General features: G+C 52.5%; 1 protein-coding gene across 3 annotated transcripts in view; it reads right to left on the minus strand.

The window, feature by feature from the left end:
* Positions 1-19,725, minus strand: part of AKAP1 (A-kinase anchoring protein 1) — a 32,866-nt gene that overhangs the window by 4,942 nt on the left and 8,199 nt on the right. For 2 of the 3 annotated variants that reach the window (XM_035026775.1, XM_035026777.1), the window contains exons 2-6: positions 7,487-9,110; positions 4,852-4,985; positions 3,159-3,285; positions 2,436-2,563; positions 422-599 (exon numbers count right to left, since the gene is read on the minus strand). In XM_035026775.1, coding sequence (XP_034882666.1) covers positions 422-599; positions 2,436-2,563; positions 3,159-3,285; positions 4,852-4,985; positions 7,487-9,086 — 2,167 coding nt within the window. In that variant the 5' untranslated portion in view covers positions 9,087-9,110. Of the gene's footprint in view, positions 1-421; positions 600-2,435; positions 2,564-3,158; positions 3,286-4,851; positions 4,986-7,486; positions 9,111-13,322; positions 13,695-19,725 lie in introns of those variants that run through there. The other variant, XM_035026776.1, reaches the window with a different exon arrangement.

A 19,725-nucleotide genomic window follows, 5' to 3' on the forward strand; every position in this document is an offset into this window, starting at 1 on the left:
GAGACACCCCACAGCAGGGCCTACTGCTCTCAGGGAGCGTCTCCGAGAACCATCACCTGGATCAGGTACTTTACATATAACACACATACATCCAACCCTGATTCCTGAAACAAGTGGGCATCGCCCCCAGTAAACAGATAAATGGCAGAGCTGGGATCTGAACTCGTGTGCCAAAAATCCACTCCAATGCCATGGGACTCCGTCACGCCAGTGGAAAGACCGTTTCCATTAGGAGAGCTGGGAGGCTCAGCCCAGACTAACTCCACGCTGCTGGCAAGAACTCAGGGATGCTGTTCACGTGAAGGATCCCAGGACGTGCTCCTCCTGGGTCGAGACCAAAGGAAGAATAGGCCCCCCCAAGACTCCTCCCCCTGGCCTGGCCGGAGCCAAGGCTCCCAGCGGAGGCCCAGGCAGCACTCACTTTCCACCGGGGTGGGCAAGGTGGGGATTCCGGGCTGAGAGTAACACAGGTACATCTGCTGGTCCAGGCTACGCAGCGCGTGGAAGGTGGGGTGCGTGTGCTGCTGCACAAACAGGTGCCCGGCGTTGACCTGGTTGACCACGATCACCTCCACAGTGACGCCATCAGGGAGCATGAGCTGCAGGGAGGGGAAGGGGCAGCAGGCACTGCAGCGATCCTGCTCTTCTCAGGCTTGAGGTAAGCCCGGAGGCCCCAGGGCAAACCCCTGAGCTGGCACACCTGAGAAGGGCGTGGCAGCCCAAAGCAACAGAGCACCCAAATGGCAGAAGCCCAGGGTCAACGACTTCAGCCACGGAAGGCGTACTCCAGCGGCCCTTGCCCTGCAATGCCAAGAGCAACCTCTAGAGGCAGCCTCGTCCCGGGGCCCGGCAGGGAGGAGCCAGCTGCGGATACCTTGCAGGGGCCTGGGCAGGAGCCTCTCTTGAAGCAAGGGAATGAGGGGCCACAGAGAACAAGCCAGGGGAGAGTAAGAGGTGGGCAGGCCCCAGGCCTGTCAGCCAGCAACCTGGGCCCTGCAGCTGACCCCAGGAGCTCTAAGTCCGGCAGGGCCCCTCTACTCTGCTTTCCTGCCAGCAAGAATCCAACAGTCTGAGTCACCCTGTCTCCTCCTCTCTGCACTCCACAGACCTCCCAACTCATCCCCGCTCTGGGATTTGGAATGTAGGTTTGCTCAGTGGCCAGGCCCAACATTAAAGGCCCTGGCAGAGGCCAAGCCTGCTCTCAAAATGACTTGTCCCTAGACACTAGTTTTCCTGATGCCAAGTTACCGGCAACATCTAGGTGCCCTGGACACAGGAAGATGTTGAGGCCACCTTCCAGTCAGGTGGCTGGGCCTCTGGCTAAGAGTCCTGACCTCCCCACCTCCCCCGAGTGCAGCTGGTTGAAAGGCACCTGGGATCTCCTCTCCAGTTCCACCAAGCCACACAGAGAACAAGGGAAGGAAGCCATCCCAGCCGCTCAATTATTTACAAGTAAAGAGTGGGTCTGGTCCAAGCCTGCTGGGGAAAAAAATGCTAGCACTCAGAAGTAAAGCATGAAAGTAACTGGACACCCATCCCTCCCCGCCACGGCACAAGCATCTTTGGAGGGGGCAAGATTTAGAACCAAGAAGTCAACCCTCCCAAACCAACACCAGGGAGACAATTTTCCTAAAGCAGCACATTCAGCCCACGTGTGAAGTGCCATCATCATCTCTGGCCTACAGAACCCTACAATTCTTCTACCAGGGAGAGAAGGCTCAAACAGAGCTGGAGGCATGCTGCAGGATCTCGAGTGATAGGCCCCAGAGACCCCAGAGACCCCAGCACACAGAGGCCCCAAGATGTCAGCTTCCCCTCCTGCCAAACTCCAGGAGCAACCTCCAAAGAGCCACCTGGATCCCAGGGTCAAGTGGGGAGAATGTCTGCTCCTTTATAATATAGGTACCTCCCGTGAGAGGGAAGGAGAAGGGGAAGGGAATCCTTCACCAGTGCCTCCACTAGACCTGGCTGAACTAGGAGTAAGGAACACAAGGACCCACTCCAAGCCCATCCAGGCCCACAAAGGTGGGTCCCATCCAGGCCTCAGAGGTGTTAGCCTGGGACTCTGGACACATCACCAAGCCAGTCTGGGTGCACCAAGTCTCCTGGATAGACTATAATCCTTTCTAGGCAAATGCCTTGAAAACACAAAAGGTGCCCGGGTGTCAAGAGCCCGAGGAGAATGGTCCTTCTAAGTGGGGACAGAGGCAGTCTGGCTTTGTACCAGCACCTCAGCCCCAGAGCCCAGCCGCAGAGAACGCAGGCTAGAAGCAGAACCAACTGACCAGAGGCGGCCAGAGGTGAGAGGTCACAGGCATCAACAAGCTCTTGCCCTTCTGGGCCCACAGTCTTGGGAGTTTCTTATCTGGGGCAGACTGGAGTGACAGGGAGACAAGAACGTCTGGTCTGGCCCGGTCCCCCAGGCGCATGCTCACCCAGGAAGTCACTGGAAGAGAAGGCAGTGCCAGTGATGGCAGGGGCGGGGCATAGATATTGGTGAGGTTCAGTTCTTTGAACTTCTTCCCAATCAAGTTCAGTGCTTTGTCTACATGATGCTGAGAACCTAAACGGGGGGTAAAGGCAGGAGAGTCACAGTGGGTATGACAAACGTCAAAACCAAACTCCCGCACATGCCCCACTCCACAGGAGTTTTCCTAGAGTTCATGTGTATCTTTACGGAGCCAAAAAGCTAGAAGTTTCGCCTTAAGAAGAAAGGCATCTAAAGAGGCTTGAAACCCACTGACCTCTCCAGTGCTACCTCTGCCGCTGTGTCCATGCTCTGAATGCAAGAGGAGGCTAGCAGATGGGAAAGGCCCAACCCTCACCGGCCAGAGGGCAACCACGTTCTGCTCTGCGAGGGAGCCACGTGAGGCAGCAGGCACTCTAAACCCAGGCCCCCCATACTGCCCATCTGAGTGCCCACACCTCTCCTGGACAGAAGATCTGGGGGAGGGAGCTGAGGCTCCTTCAGGTAGCTGAACAGGAGAGGAGAGCTAAAGGAAGACCCCCCCCCTCCCCACTGCCCCACGTTCCCTTCACCTGGGATGAGCAGGGTTTTCTATTCGGAGACTTAAGATTCCAAAAGGGGAATGATTGGGACTCAAATGCTTTACATTTCAGGGAAGACAATGAAACCCAAGCCAGCAGCTGCCACTGACCTTCTATGTGGCAGATCTGGATGTTCTGAGTGTAAGGCAGGGTTGAGATGTAGATCTTGGCACCAGATGTTTGCTTCAGAAAACTCACATACCGCCCCTGCTTGCCAATTAGCCGACCAACTAAGTGCTGAGAGAGAAAGAGACAACTGGGGGTGTTAATGGGAAACCAATTCCCTATGTTCCCAAAGACCTACCTTTGTTTTACACAAGGTCAAGCTCAAACATACCATTAACTGTCAACATGCCAGCAGTCATCTGCCACTGTTCTGAGCCCTTAGCTCTGAAACAGATACTTCTATCACCATTTTACAGATGAAGTTAACAAGCTCAAAGGGGCTAAGTAACTCACCCAACATCACACAGCTACTAAGTGGCTGAACTACAGTCTGGCTCCCATTCTCAGCAGTTCCCATTTCTTCCCTGACAATGTGGCCCACATCCAGAAAGCTGCAAAGCCAGCATCTTCTCCTCCCAAATCTATACTAGGAGAGGTTTCACCAGCACAAGGGTCGATTTATGACTCCTCCACCTCCTCAAGTCTATCCGGGTTCGAAGATAAAGAGGGTCCATTCGAAAATAAAAGTCAAAGAAAGAACCCTTGGGCTTCTGCTGCCAACTGACAGTGGCCCAGAGCCTCTGGAGCATGAGGCCTGCAGAAGTGCCCAGCGTGCCAAGAGCTCAAGGCAGACAGAAGAAGCCCAACTTAGCCATGATGTAAGTAAGATAGGCTCTGAGACAATCCCAAATGACCCCACCCCAGCAGAGTCCCCAGGGACACGGTCGCGCTGCACCCAGAGCTGCCTGCCCGTACCCTTTGCAACCACTGGAAAAGAGGGTACAATGGCTCTCAGGGTCACGGCGGGGAGAAAACACCAAGGGAGCCAGCACCCCGGGGTCAAAGCAGCCCACCTGACCCAGAGTTCAAACCAAGCCAAGTCTCCACGGCGGCAGGGAGCTAAGTGCCCAGGAGAATTCAGCTGGCCAATTATTTCTGAGCCCCAGCAATAAACATCAAGATCAAGCTAATAAAATTGTTAAGTTAGAACAGCAAGAAGCTCGAAACCACTTTGGTACCCTGGATTTGAAGACTAGTGAAGTAAACTGGCATTCACACAATGAATAATGCAGTTAAAATCATATTTTCAAAGAATAACACAGGAAAATTAAATTGTTAAATATTTAAAAGCATTAATTAAACCAACATCATCTCAGTTTTGTTTAAAAACCACAGGGTGCAAGACGAGAAGGAAACACCCGTCTTCACAGTCACTCCCGGGGGTGAGATTAGAGCAGCTTGTTATTCTCTTCATACAGGTCTATACTTTTCAAGCTCTCCGAAATATGCCCAATTATCAAATATACTTTGCGTTGGGGAGCTTTAGAGCAGAGCACGGCGAAGGGACTCCCGCCTGGCCCATGTCCTCAGTCTGGTTTTTGCTAGCATCTCCAAACAGATGGGAGCTCCAGTGCACACGAGGAAGCCCCAGGGGGAAAGTGAGTAGCCTGTGAGTTTCAAGGAGATGAGAACAAGTCCCCCCCTGAAGGCAGCTGTGGGAGCTCCACATCGCAGGAAGCTCTCTGGGCCCTGGTAGAGTGTGCCCCCCCCCTTTCCCTCCAGCCTCTGGCTTACTGTCCCTCCCCGCTAAGCCCGATGACCCTGGGCCTGAGGGAACGTGGAACTTGCAGCCCTTACCTTGGGCACCTCGATCTCCCAGATGATGAGGTCCACCTTCTTAGGACTGGAGCCTGCTTGGGCATTCTGGAAACTGTCAGTCTTCCTGGGGCCACAGCAGCCATCCACTGAGTCCATGCTGTTCCCGTCTGAGCCTGCAGGGGAGGAAGCAGCATGCACAGACACCCAGACACCAGCTAAGAGCAGTCAAAAACGCACAACTCCCAAATCCACATCCCCAGGAGGCCCCCGCCCCACACCCCCTCCTCAAGCTTGGCAGGTGCCTGTCAACCCGAAATCTAGAAGGCTTAGAACAACCCCGATGAAAGGAGGACTGGGGGTGTAGATACACCTAATTTTAGCCTGTCACTCACAGCCCCACCTGCTGAACTGGCGGCCACGCCCAGCCACAGCTGCTGGAGCAGGGACAAGTGGTGAGCTGGGAAGGGGGGTCCGCAGGGTGGCGAGCGGGCCAACAGGTCCACACGGTCCCCGGAGCCGGCCGGCAGGGCTGGCCTCCACAGCCACCGCCAGTCACAACTGGCCCACGCCCCTCCAACCGCACCAGCCCCTCAACATCAAGGGACTCTAGTCCCCCACGGCCCCCAGCCGGGGCTCATGGACGGTGAACTTCGGTCAAGCAGAGCTAGAAGAGTCCTCCCTTGCGGGCTCGTCTGAGGGCCCCATTCTTATCCTGCCCCGGGGCCCTACTGGAAGTAGAGGAAGGAAGGAGGCCCCCTCTCTCCCTCTGCTTAGGCCTGACTTGTGCAACTCTGAATGCTCTTCTGGGCTCACGGTGGGTCTTTACCCCCGATCAAAAGACTGGGCTGAAGTTCATGCCCCAGACAGAGCAGGAAGCAGGACCCTGGCATCGATGAGGTCTGCTCCACTCCCACTCAAGAGTGTGCCGGAGGGGCTATCCCAGAAAAACACGGGTCCAGACCAGCTCAAGAGGAAGGATTCTGGCTTAAATATGGACGACTTAACGGCCAGAAATAGATCGCTCCTGAGATTCTACTAATTAGGTTACTATCCACATGGTTTCTCCAGACCCTGGACATAATCCTTTGCCAAGCAATGCATGTACTGTCTGGATGCAGATTCAGTCCCCAGCTAAGGACGAGTCACCTTCAGAGTAACCTTGTCCCTCAACATCAGGGGCCCCAGCCTCTTCCGGACAGAACAGGACTGACCGATATGGGTCACCCCAGGGACGCCCAGAGGTGGCTCAGACCATGAGGGACTCTAGCAGGCCGCCCTCGCAGCCAGCTCCCTTAGCTGCTGGTCCCCAGGCCCCCTTGGTTTCAACTTCCTCAGGCACAGGCAGGGCTGTGCACGCTCAGGTGCAGATCCCAGGGAGGCAGGAGCCTGCGCTCTGCCCGCCGGAGTGCCGAGTGAATGGTACCGCCAGCCTCCTATCTATTGTCCCTATACCTCCCGACCATCAGCCTGCTCTCCCGTGAGGCCTCAACTCCAGGCCTTCGCCACATCTGCGTAGCTGCCACGATCCATCTACAGGTGGCAGGACATGGCTGACGGGCTTAATTCAGCTGAGGGCCAGCAGATAAAGGGAAACTCCTTCATTCTTAGAAAAACTTTTGTTTACCCATTTTAAGAGCTTTAAAAAAACAAAAACATCCTAACATCCCTGAAATCTGGATGCATCTTATGGTCTCTGGCCTTCTATGATCATGATCACAACGGTGAGTTTTCTTTCGTTTAGAGGTACAGAAATCAGTGGTGTCTTAATTCAACAGCCATCTTAGAGGTGACAAAATGTGGTGTGGGATACACACCAGATGCGGCTGGAAGGAGTGAAACTCCCACTAAACACTCCCAACCTTCCTGGAGTGGAGACAGTAGGGAGTGGCTCCGGGACAAGCAAGTCATAGACCCCCACAGAGAATTCACGGCCCCTTTGCAGGAGATAACTGAAAGTACCCCAGGGTGGCTGCGAAACCAGGGTCAGGAGCTGCTGACCTGTATGTGAGCGGTCTGAACTGTCTATGCTGGGGTCAGCACTCGAAACCCCCAGTGGACACTTCGTGACCAAAGTGCCCCTCTTTCCTGGGGACGGAACTGCAGCTGCATAGAAAGTAAATGGCGGAGGCTCTCTGCGGAGGAATAGTGGCGACAAGGCAGGAGAGTGAGAGCCTCCCTCAAGTGTCAAGGCTGTGGCCGCTCTCTGGGCACTTACCCGGTAAGAGCTTCTGGAGAAGGAAGGCAGGTGAAGACATGGGAACAAGCACATGATTAAAAGGAAATAAACCATTGGAAAAAAAAAAAGTTCACACCCATTCTTGGGACTTGGGAATTAAAGCTAAGGAGGCCTCTCCATTACAAACGCCTTTAAGAGGTTAGGTTTAAGACAGGCGAAGAGGCACACGGAGGTTAATCACCAAACCCAACATGGAGCTGGCTCCTTCGGGAGGACTGGGGAAGGTCCCCGGCTGCCGAACCAAGTTACAGCTCCCGCGGCTTTGGGGGGTTCGGGAGAGCCAGCGCTCCGCTGGGCCCCGACTTTCTGCAGGCCAGCTGGGACTCGGAGTTGGAAGAGCATTTACTACTGCAGGAGCAGCAGAGGGACAGGCAGACCAGCAGCCTTCGCCTACCCCCACCCCGTCCTCTAAGCGAGGAACATCCAAGACCCTCCTACCTCCCGAATGATCTGCTTCTGCATCCACGGTCCATCTGTCCTCATTCCCCAAGTCTGATAGCTCCCCCTTCAGCACCCCATTGCTGAAGGGCACAGTACTTTCTAGCAGCGGCGGCGGGGAGATGGCCTTGCTCCTGGGGCTTGAGTTGGTGTCTGTACACGAGTCTTCAAGCCCCGAAGTGCTGATGGAATCTGAGCACTGCTCAGAGGCCACTGAAGGGGCCTCCTGGCTGGTGTCAGAGGTGCAGGGGATGCATCCGGCATTTTCCACCAGGACTCGGGCTTCATCTAGCAACTCTCCCTGGGGGACGGCTGGAGGTGGGCAAGGCGCCAGGGAGATGTGGTGTGCGGAGTTCTTTGGCTTCCTGTCCTTGGTGGGGCTGGACAGAGGGCTGCTCAGGCAGCTTCTGTAGGTCTTTGGTGGTGGTGGGTCCTCTGCGGGCAGGTGTGGCGAGGGGAGCACGGCGTCTTTGGCGGAGGCCGCGGAGTCCTCGGTGGCTGGAGCGGGCTCCTCAGCATCTTGCCCCAGGGCAGGTTTCTGGCAGACCGGCACACAGCTCTCCTCCTTCTGCCCTTGGAGCTGACCAGCTGAAGCCTGATACACCTGATCCGCAATCCTGCCCACGGTGGTGGCCAGCACCTCTTCAGTTGCCTCCAAGATCACTCTGGAGATGATCTGGTAGGCAGCCTGCTCGATCTTCTCAGTTTGCTCCACAGTCTCTTTGCCCGGCCCCCCTGTGCCATCTGTGTGGCAGGCTCCGCCGCTGACCCGTGGCGCCAGCAGCTCGTCATCCTCCATCAGCTCCGTGTGAGCCGATTCGATGAGGCTGCTCAGCAGCTTCCCCACCGCATCCTCCTCCTCCTCCGTCTGTGGCGGGCTGCCCTTCCCGTTCTCCCCCGCAGCTCCCGAGGGAGCGGGGCTGGGCGCCTTGCTGCTCTCCGATTCAGAGTCAGGCTCCAGGGACAGCACACCCTCTTCCAGCATGCCTTCTCCTGACACTGCGTCACCGGTGCCTTCGGCCCCCCCAGTCTCTCTCGGCTTCTCTTGGGGGGCCACAGCCTGGCCCTGCCAGCCCCGCCCTCCTGTCGCACTGAACGGGGACTCTCGCTTGCACACCTCGGCCGCTTCGTGGGGGAAAGGAACACTCTTTGGGGTCGGGAGGGGACACTCTGGAGGAACGGACCCGGCTTCATCACCCGTTAGGGCTAGTTCCATCTTTGCACTCTCATCTCTGCGTGTTCCTGGTCGAAATCTCATGTCTGTGGTGTTAGGAAGGCTGCCTGAGGACTCGGACCTGCGACAGGCTGGATGTGGCCGCAGCAAGGCTGGGGGCTCTGTGGGAGGCTTGCTCACGGTAGACGGCTCCTTTTCCTCCAGCAGTCCGATGCTGGGGGGCGTGGACACTACTCCAGGACAGGGGTCCTCCCTGGGGCGTGGCTCTTTGATGGCACAGCCAGCCCTCAGCTCCACAGCGCTGGCCTCCACCTGTCTGTCCTGGCTGCTGACATGCTTTTTACGAGAGAAAAACCACCACCAGCCGAGGACTGCTAGCATTCCAGGCAATGCCAAGGGGAAAAGTGAACGGAATTGGATGGCCATCCCGGAGGCCTAAAGAAATTATACCTGGAGAGGAGGAGAGAGAGGGATGCTATGAGTGCCAAGCAGGGGGATCCTGATGTCACTGCACAAGAAAGATAACCAGCTGCTCTCTCTCCCCTCCCCTGCCCCTGGAAGGGGCATCCCTCCCCCAGCTTGTCCCCACAGCGTGATCCACTAGAGGCGGGTAGGCAGGGAGATAAGCCCCCTTCTGCTCCCTCGTCCATGCACACTCCCTTGAAACAAGACGAGCCTTCTCTTGGACCGAAGTCCCTTCCTTCATCACTTCTCAATGCCAAATTCCATGCTGCCCCAAGGGGATAGTGTGTTTAGTGTTTTAGTTCTCTAAACTCCCAGAACACTTATCTATTCAGGTGACATTGGAGTTTTGTTTTTTGGGGTTTTTTTTGAGAGAGAGAGAGCATGCAGGGGAGAGGGAGAGAGAATCTCAAGCAGACTCCCCGCTGAGTGCAGAGCCCAACGTGGGGCTCAATCACACAACCCTGAGAGTTCACGACCTGAGCCAAAATCAAGTCAGATGCTTAACCAACTGAACCACCCAGGTGCCCCGACACTGGAGTATATTTAAAGACCCGTGAAACCACATGTATGTATGTCCCTCACATTACCCACAAAACTGTAAGTCAATGAAACAGTTATGCAGCAAGAAAGCACTGGAACAGAGGAGGAGTAAGAACTCAAAAGGATGAGGGGGAGGCTCCAAGCTGAGGGACCAGCAAAACATACAGGGGCAAGGAATTGGCCATGCTTGCAGAATCAAGTTGCTCAGTGGACTCAGTGAGGGTTCTGGGGCCTCCCTGTGGAATCTGGACTTTATCCTGTAGGCAGCAGAGAGCCAGCAGAGGTCTGCAAGGCACATGCACCAAACTGTGTTCCCGGGTGATCAGGGGAGCAGGAGGGACAGCATTATCCATCGACAGGAACCCGGACACCTAAGTCAGTTGGGTCCGGGCCAGGAGACATAATAAAGGGCCAGGAGCAGGCAGCAGACACGTAAAGGAGATAGGAACCTCAGTTTTCTTCCTCTTAAGATGGGGACATAGCTCATAAAGCATGGTTGGTACGAGGATTAGTTGAGATATGTATTAAGTGCTATGCAAAGCTGGGTTAGCTCTCTTTAGAGGTTTGTGACAGACTTATTTTAGAATGCTTATAATTCAGTACCTCCCATGCCAGTAAATTTTATTCTGTCTGCAAAAAATCACAAGCCTTCTTAAAACCAAAAATCCTCCACTGATATGTGAATTATACCTTAATTTGGGTTTGTGTTTTATTGTGCTTAATTTGGATTTATGCTTCCACTGGGAACCACTGCTCTAGGACTCTGCTTCTCAAAGGGCGGTCTACGGTCCAGAAGCAGTGAGCATCACCTGGGAACCTGCTAGAAATACAGCCCCATCCCAGACCTACTAAATCATAAGCTGCATTTTAACAAGACCCCCAGGGGATTCACAAACACATTAGAGTTAGTGAAGCACACTGGGAAACATGTTCTGCCCCAAAGTGAGGGGGTGGGGAAAGCTATAAACCTTCTAATATTTGAAAGTAAATCCGTGGGACTGGAAAATGTCAAGCAGAGCTAAGCAGTGGCCAGGCTCAGAAGATTCTATCAATCCCTCTAGGCAAAAAGTTCGATGACACTCCTCACAATTTCACATTCAAACACAGAACCTCACTAGATGCTCTCCCTTGTATCGCTTAATCCTCAACCACCTGGTCTGGAATGTATTGCCATCATCAAGGTTAAAATAGCTCAAGGTCGGCAGGGCGCCTGGTGACTCAGTCGGTTAAGCGTTCCACTTAATCTCAGCTCAGGTCTCGATCTCAGGGTCCTGAGCTCAAGCCCCGAGCTGGGCTCAAGCCCCGAGCTGGGCTCCATGTTGGGCATGAAGTCTGCTTAAATTAAAACAAAACAAAAAAACCTCAAGGTCAGGGCGCCTGGCTGGCTCAGTCAGTGGCACATGCGACTCTTGATCTTGGGGTCACAAGTCTGAGCCCCAAGTTGGGTGTAGGTATTACTTAAATACTCAAAAAGAAAAAAAAAGAAAAAGCTCAAGGTCATACAGCCAAGGACCTGAACTCGGGTTCTATTCCACGTAAGTGATAGAGAAGTAGGCTGAGCTCACGTACGGACGTGGAAAAACTGCTGTGACACAGAAAATAAAAGCTGTAGACCACCCTACATGGAACGTCTATGTCCACATAATCCTACTGAAAAACCAGGAAGGATACATGCCAAGCCTTTCAGTTGTAGGAGAGGAGACAGTTTTGCGCATTGATCCTGTAATCCTACAACCTTACTGACCTCATTTATTAGTTCCAGTCGTTTTTTTCTTATCTGCTAATATAAAGATAAAAATCTTATCTGCTAATCTAAGATAAAAATCTCTTCCTTTTGGGGAGAGAGATTTAAACTTCTCTCTCAGTGGTTCTCCAACTAAGTGGAACACAGCATCACTTGGGAAGTTTTTAAAATCCCAAGGCCAAAGTGGCACCCAAATCAATGAAATCATAATCTCTGAGGGTCAGACCAAGGTACCAGGTTTTTTGGTTTGTTTGGTTGGGGGGTGGTGGTTAAGATTTTTCTATTTTTTTAAGTAATCTGTACACCCAACATTGGGCTCGAACTCACAACCCCAAGACCAAGAGTCGCACGTTCCACTGACTGAGCCAGCCAGGTGCCCCAACCCAGGTGATTCCACTGTACACTCAAGTTGGAGAACCACTTTCCTGGAACAATGTGCACAAACCCCAAGAAGTGGTAGATTACATTAGGGTATTTGCTTTGTATTCAACGTCTTCCGCATAAAAATAAAATCTGAGAAGGGATAGAGGCTTTGGGGGAAGGGTGCTCTCAGGATAAGGCAGTATGCCTGTGACATGGCCTACAGTCAGATCAGTCCCACCCAACAGGTGACCTGCAACAGTAAGTGCGGCTGCGTCTCAACCTGGGTTTTCCTCTTGCCAGTCAATTTAGATTCCGATTCCTTACTAACTAGACAATCTCATTTCAACAGGGTTTAGAGTTACGATTCCCATGGTCTTCTACCAATTCTCTGATCTCAGGAACAAGATTCCATGCAGTGGGGTAGAGAGGAAGATAAAGAATCCTAGGGCTTAACAACCCATAGACGGCAGTCTCCTGTTTTACACACCAAGAGCCCAAGGCCAAACTCAAATTGAGGTGTGTAAGGAGGGAGTTGCTACCCAAGATACAAAGTGCCTCTCACCCCCTTGGTACTAGAAGTTGATCCTAAGGGCCCAGCAGTTGACCCCCGTTTCACCTCTGGAGATTCCAGGAACCAGCTATAAGGCAGAGGCCCACACTCAGGCATACCCTCCCAGCCTGGCTTTGGTCCTGCACCCTTGTTGATCCACACTACAACCCATACCCTGGCCCCCCGTGTAACTGTCCCCCAGCCCCCACTTCATCCCTTCTTCTCCCGGACCTAGTTCACACCGAGCACAGGACCAGTCACCTGGGGCCACAACACTGCTCTGCAGCTTGTCAGGATACCTCCACCCACTCACCCACCTAACCCTCCCCACCCCGGCCCACTCGTTCCCCAGGGATGGAGGCTCTGAGCCCCCAAACCCACCCTCCACAGCCCTCTAAAGACAGTCAGCTGTAGCTACATGGCTAATTACAGCTCGGGAAACAGTTTCGGCAGCAATTCCAAGGCGGATGCCTCCTGCTGTTGTGGCACGAGGGCCCCCAAGAAAGTGTACCCTGACACGGCATCACCCAACCCAGAGAATACTGAATGCCCCACCTGGATCCCCAGTGCCCACCACTCACCCCAGCTCCCACTAGAGCTGGAGAGCCAGAAGGATCCCTGCTCCTCCAGGGAAAGCCCTTTTCTCCATGAGGACTTCTGGGGACAGGAAGTGCCCAACTCAAGTGCTCCCACAAATTGAGGGAAGAGGTATGAGATCCCCAGACAGAAGGGTTGCTTTGTTTTCTTCCTTGCTACCTGGGGGCTGTGATTAGAGATATTAGCCATCTCCACCAAGAACAGAGCCAAGAGCCAAGAGCCCATAGGATCAGCAGCCGCCCCATCCAAAGGAGCCTCGGGGGGTCTCACTGAAGGCACCACTGCCTGGAGGTACTGCTCAGGGAGCGCCAGGTGACTGAAGCCCCCACATCCCCCCAGTCATGAGAAGTCCCTCCCTTCCTCAGCCCTTCACTCCCAAGGGTCTTACCGGAGCCAATCTCACCTCAGACTTCTTGTGAATCAGGAGGGTGCCGTTTTCCCTGCTTTACATTGTCTGATAGGCCTAGACAGGGGCTCTAAGAGGCCCCAACCTTTCCTGAATCCTCAGACAGGGCCGCCTTGACCTGTGCATTCACACATAGGCCCACATGCACAGATGTGCACGCTTCAGCCTACCTTCCTTCTCTGGGAACAGACTCTTGAGTTGCTCTCTTTGCCCTGGTTTTTGGGTTGGTGTTTTCTGTAAAAAACCTAACTTCAAGATATCAGTGGCATTTAACACCGTCGGTCTAATAGCCTTCACACTCACAAGCTAATTGAAGGCAGCCACCTCCCCCAGGGCCTCCCCCTCCCGAGGCCCCAGACACTCAGGCAAGCCAGAGAAAAGCCTTGCAGAAGGAGGCAGAGCCCTGCCTGAGGGTTGGTGGGGAGAAGTGGCTATTTTGAATCTGCTGGAATAGCTGCCTGCTTATTTTTAGCAGGCCCATTTGCCCAGGAATAGATGCACGCTGGCTGGCTGTCCAGTGGTCACAGAGAGCCGAAGGCAGGCACGTGCCATGGCCCCACAAAGCCTTAGGTTCACCTGCTCTGTCCAGGTTCTAAAAGGATTCCTTTCCTTTCTCCCAGAGGAACCTGCAGCTTCTCAGAAAAGCTTACCTCTGGAGAAGTAACGGCCTCACTCCCAGCACCAATGACCAACCCAGTTACTGCAGTCTAGAGCCTTCTGCTAAACAAAACAAATTTCTGGGAACAGTACAAACAGTGTTGGTCCCAGTGACTAAGCCCATTTGGCTGCAGTTATTGTGGGGAAAAAAAGAGCTGCATATAATTAATTGATGGGAAAGTTGATCATAACAACAAGCACTTAGGAGTGAAGCGCTTAGGCTATCAAGTCCACTGTGGACTTGGGCCTGGTCAGTGAAGTCACATCGACTTAGCATTCTGAATGGACTTTTATATACCGCCCCCCTCAAGTGGAAATTTGAATATTTCCATTATTCCAGGGTTATGTGTTCACATTACCAAAGACTATCCCCAGGTGTCCAAGACACTCCATCTCCAGAATGCCCAGCCCGTCAAGTTGTTGCTGAGGGGCTTTTCCCCTTGCAGGGGGTTCTTCAAAGGAGAGGAAAGAGCTACATGATGCAGACCCTTTGGCACTTGCTGTCACTGCATTCAGGAAGAGCAGCAGGCTGTGGGCCAGGCCAAGGTCCCCCTCCCATTCCACCCCCACTAGTGGAGGAAGACCACACACACAGAGGTCTGTGCAAGACCACAAGAGGGCCCCCTGGTTTCTCATCAGGTTGAGGCTACACACATACATTCACTCATGTAATAATTCACACATAAATATGTTTAAGATGCTGCAAGAAAAAAAGATTCTGTCCACCAGAAGCTCACAACACATACTGAAGAATCTGTGTGTATGTGTTGCTCGCTCACACCCACACCTGCACCAAGCTGAGCCCAATTTCAGAAGCAGGCAAACAGAACCCGAAGAAGCCTGTCTCAGAGGCAGCCAGAATTTGCTCAGGTTGAAAGGGTGGGTTAATGACATAAATTAAGGTTCTCAACCCAAGCTGCCTTTGGGGGTAGAAGGGAGTGGCAAGTCCCAGAGCAGAGCAGAGCAGAGCAGGACAAGTCCTGGGAGCCGAGGCTGAAGAGCTGGTAGGGGGCCAGACAAAAGAAGTGTGACCTTTACTGTCAAGGCAATGGGGGCAAGCGGCAGCAGTTGAAACACGGCCAAAGCAGAGCAGGTCACAAGAGGCAAACGCCCGGGTGATCTCCAAGTGGCGACTAGAGTCCAATATTGGCGGCTACTTACTCACTTGAAATGTGACCCGTGTGACTGAGAAACAGAATTTTAAATTTTATTTAATATTAATTTAAATTTAAATAGCCACATACAGCTGGTGGCTACCTACAAGACAGCACAGTCCTAGAGGGTGTTCCGAGCAGACCGGAAACAAACACAAGAGCTGGGTAAATGCTGTGACAGCCAGGGCCTACCTTGTTGGGCGGTGTCTGGTGCTGTCCCTGAGGGGGGAGGACGATGGTAAGCTGGGCCACTCACCCTCAGCAGCATGGCTGGGGCCCAGGAATCAGAGTGCTGGAGCCATGCCTCAGGGATGTAGGTCTCAGCCCAGCCCTGATGTTCAAACAGTTGTTACCTTCATCTGTAGGGGGCCTGTGTGGGCTCTGACTCACGTTGGCACCCTGAAGATTCCAAATTAGCTCACAGTGGGGCTGTGAGGTCCCATACTGTCCTCCACACCCTTCATTGTGATGGCCCCACAGAGCAGCCAGGTGAGGCACCGTGGCCCCATCCCCCCTCCCTGTTCTCAGTAGATCAGCTGTCCAAAAGTCACAGACCACTTCCTGGGCTGCTCTCCAGGAAGCTGGAGGCTTAACCCAGTACCATCTGGGTGGGAGCACCTGCTCAGTGAAGCCTTCTCCAGCCAAAATGGACACCCAGAGCCCAATCCCAGGAGCTCCAGGTAAGAAGAGCCAGAAGCAAAAAATCCCCTCTCTGGACATGGTCTCAAGTTAAGAGATGTTTCTCCTCTAGTTCAATTACAAATTAAACTAACTCCCAGTTTGGAAAACTTGGTAAAAACTCCATACAAAGGTGACATGCCCAGTCTCCCTTGCTCTGCTGACCAAATATCTGGCAGATCCAGTCTTATTAGGTTTCAAATGATAAAAAAAAAAAGGCGGGGGGGGGGGGGGGGGGGGGAAGGATCAGTATTTTCTACAAAGGTCTTCCCATTGTTTCATCTGGGGAGTAGGAATGTGGTTTTCAAAGTTTCTGTGGTTTTCAAAAACTTTAAACAACTATGTCACATCCATCCTGTCCCTTATCCTCAGCTCTTGGCAACCAGATTGCTTTACCAGTAAATTCTGACAGATTTCTGAGGATAGTGATAAAGCAGGTGCCAAGGAAGTGTTCCTAGGTACACAGAGTTCCCGCCCATGACCACAGAACACTACCCAAGACTGCCCAAAATAGGAAGTTGTGCTCTGACAACAAGCATCCCCCAAAAAGCTAATGAAGCTAATGAAGCTAATGAAGAGGACACACTCCTTTAGAAGGAATCAGAAAGGATGGTGTGAGGCAAGCAGCCCTTCGCGCCACCACCTCAGGTGAGCAGAGTGACAGGTGTGACACTGACTTTCCAAATGGCAGACAGTGGAATACTACCAGCTCAGAAATCACATTAAGGCCTAAGGTCACTTCTATCCAACAAATCTTTATGAGCACCTACAGGTACAAAGCACAGCAGAACACAGAAATGAAACAGACAGAATGTACTTTCGAGGCACTTTCAAGTCTCAACAGTTTCTTTTGGGGCCAAAAAAAAAAAAAACCAATGACCTTCTTCAATGGGCCTGTTGGTACCACCCTCTGCCACTGACCAACGGACAATTTTGGTCCAAGAGTCAGGCAAGTATCCTGGCTGGGGTGGGGGACAAACAGGAATCAGGCTGCCAGCTTCCACAGATTAGAATGTTCTAATGTCCTGGGGGTGGAGAGGTTGTTAGCCTGAATGCCAGCACTGTGAGAGCCAAGAGGGCTTGGGTTGTCCCATTCAATATGCAGATTTTCGTTCCATACCCATTTTCCTCAGCACCTGATGCCCAAATCCAGACCCCTCTCATTCAAACTATTCCATAAAGTGAAACCAGATACTCTGCTGGCAGGGTGAAAGGCTTGCAGGCACCTCCTTGTCTTTGCTGACTTCCCACCAAGTCTTGGGCCATACCCCAAACCAATGCCTTCAGAAGGACTTGTCCTTGTCTCTTAGGACCAAGTCAGCCTGCTTCTTGTTGGCTGCTTACCCTCCCCCATTTTTTCTCAGCAAGCTCCTGAAAGATGGGCTCCACCAAGACAAGGGAGTAAACCAAGAAAGGAGGGGGCACCCATGCACAAAGCAACACCAAAGAAGGGAAGCATGGAGTCCCAGGATGAAGGGGAAGCAGAGCAAGGAAGAGGGGTGCTTCCCAGGAGCAGCATGAACAGCTGAGCACCTGCTGTGTTGAGCACAATGAGGCGCTCTGAGAGCAACCGCCGAGGCACAGTGAAGAGCTGGAGATGGGATGAGACACAGACAACAGAGTGAAAGAAATACTCCGGGGGGGGGGGGGGGACACGAGAAAGGAAATATGGAAAACCAAGAACTTTGAGGCCATAAGCAATATTTACAGCATAATATACACTCTCAACAGCAGCCTGACCAGAAGCTGTGCTAACTTCCTCTGTATCAAGAAGATGAGGAGAGGAAAAAAGTGTAGGAATGAGTCAAGTCCTTACCTTCCAGAGTAGAAAAACAAATCAGGTAACATAAAAAAAAAAAAAAAGGCAGGCAGGCAAGCAAGGAAAGCATCCCACTTAGTAATACAGACATAAGTGGCAGGGAGGACAGCCTAGAAGAACTGAGGGCAGCTGCCTCTAGAGGAGAGGACTGGTCGGCAGAAAGGGCTGTTCTTTCAAAGAATAACTGTGTATAACTTGTGTATCAAATCTTTCTACCAGCAGTGCTTTGATAGAACAAAAAATACATTCTTGGGCACCTGGGTGGCTCAATCAGTTAAGCGTCTGCTTTCAGCTCAGGTCATGATCCCAGGGTCCTGGGATGGAGCCCCACCTCAGGCTCCCTGCTCAGCAGAGAGTTTCCTCCCTCTTCCTCTGCTGCTCCCCCTACTTGTGCTCCCTCTCTCGCTCTAATAAATTTAAAAAAAAAAAATTCTTAACTATTAAATAGCAAAAGATGCTCTATTACCATAGAACTTTAGGATTCTTGTTAACCAGTATAATATGTAGTGAGTGTCAACTCATCTATGTACAAACATGTAATGCTTTTGTTTTCTAGTAACTGAAGTCAATCCTGCTTCAGAGCCCCCCAGCTGCCCTGCTGACCTAACAGTAGTAATCACAAAGAGCAGGGGCTTACTGATGGTAAGACCCTTCCAAGCCAAGGCACTGGGTCTCCCTACCCCACTGAAGTCTAACCAGCATCAAGTAGCAGGACCCCTCAGGGCTAGTCATTTAATAAAGATTTTAATTCCCACTGTGAGCCAGGTTCCACCGGAGAGGGGGCTGAGGTGGTGGAAAGTGCCCTCAGAAAGCAGAGATAGCGGGAGGGGTAGGGAGTCACATTTCAGAGAAGACGCTGTGAAGATACAGCAACCTAACAGGATAAACTTGCAGCCTCTCAAAAGGTATTCAGAGAACTGAGCCTAGGCACCCCTTTTACATAATGAGTTAACTATACTCCTGTGCATCTGGAAGGGTACTAGTTGAGTTAGTCACTCAGTCATGTGTTCCATAGTTTAGACACGGAGCCCAGGTTGAGAAGAGCTGGTAAAGTGTACCTGGGAGAGAGGGAGCCTCAGAAAGAATGGTCAGGGAACGCCTCTCCAAAGGTGGCAGCAGGGCTGGAACAGTGAGGAGCAGCCGTGCCAAGATCTAAGAGGACAGGGAAAGGAGAGGGGGAGAAAGTTCCAGGCAGGGAGATACATGTGCCAAAGTACTAAGGCAGGAACAAACTTGGCTAACTCAAGCAACAGCAACAAGGGGGGGAGGTGAAGATGAGGTCGAAGGGCTGCTGCCATAGAAATCGCTCCCCACCATCACCGAGCTGAAGCTCTGCTGAAGGTCAAGAACGCAGAGGGACAGGTTCACCCAACTTCCTCCAGAGAGGAGAACAGACTTGCCCAAAGAGACAAGGGGCTATAGTTTTGTTTCTTTTTTCTTTTTTTTAAATTTTTTGAATGACGCAGTTTTGAATTTTATTTTTTTAAGAATATTTATTTGAGAGAGAGAGAGAGAGTATGAGGGGGAGTGAAGGGCAGAGGGAGAAGCAGACTCCGCGCCGAGCAAGAAGCCCGATGTGGGGCTCAATCCCAGGACTCTGGGATCATGACCTGAGCCGAAGGCAGACGCTTAACCAACTGAGCCCCCCAGGTGCCCCTTAAATTTTAAGGGACTCGAACTCATGACCCTGAGATCAAGTTGCATGCTCTTCCAGCTGAGCCAGCCAGGTGCCCCTGTAGTTTCTTAACTAATAAACAGAAGCAAATTCTGGAATCTATTTCAGAAATAGGGTGCTTCTCTGGCTGGTAGATCAGCAGGTATATACTACGTGAGTCCAATAGGGGCTCACTTTCTACTTGGAGTTCTCAGCAAATGCGTTTGCCAGGAAGCCCTGCAGTCACACCACTCATTAATTAGCCTTGGAGCCAATGTGAGGACCTTACTCTAGCCCCCCACCCTCTCAGATGAATCTGTTCCAAGAAGTCAGTCCAGCCCCAGGGAGCAGATGGGAATGGAAGTGCATGCGCGCACACACACACACACACCCTTGCTACTTCTTTGAATCAGACTTTGCAAAAACAACCTCGGTCTC

The sequence above is a fragment of the Mirounga leonina genome, unplaced genomic scaffold (assembly GCF_011800145.1).
Source record: "Mirounga leonina isolate KUSES-001 unplaced genomic scaffold, KU_Mleo_1.0 Mir_200, whole genome shotgun sequence".
Taxonomy (NCBI): domain Eukaryota; kingdom Metazoa; phylum Chordata; class Mammalia; order Carnivora; family Phocidae; genus Mirounga; species Mirounga leonina.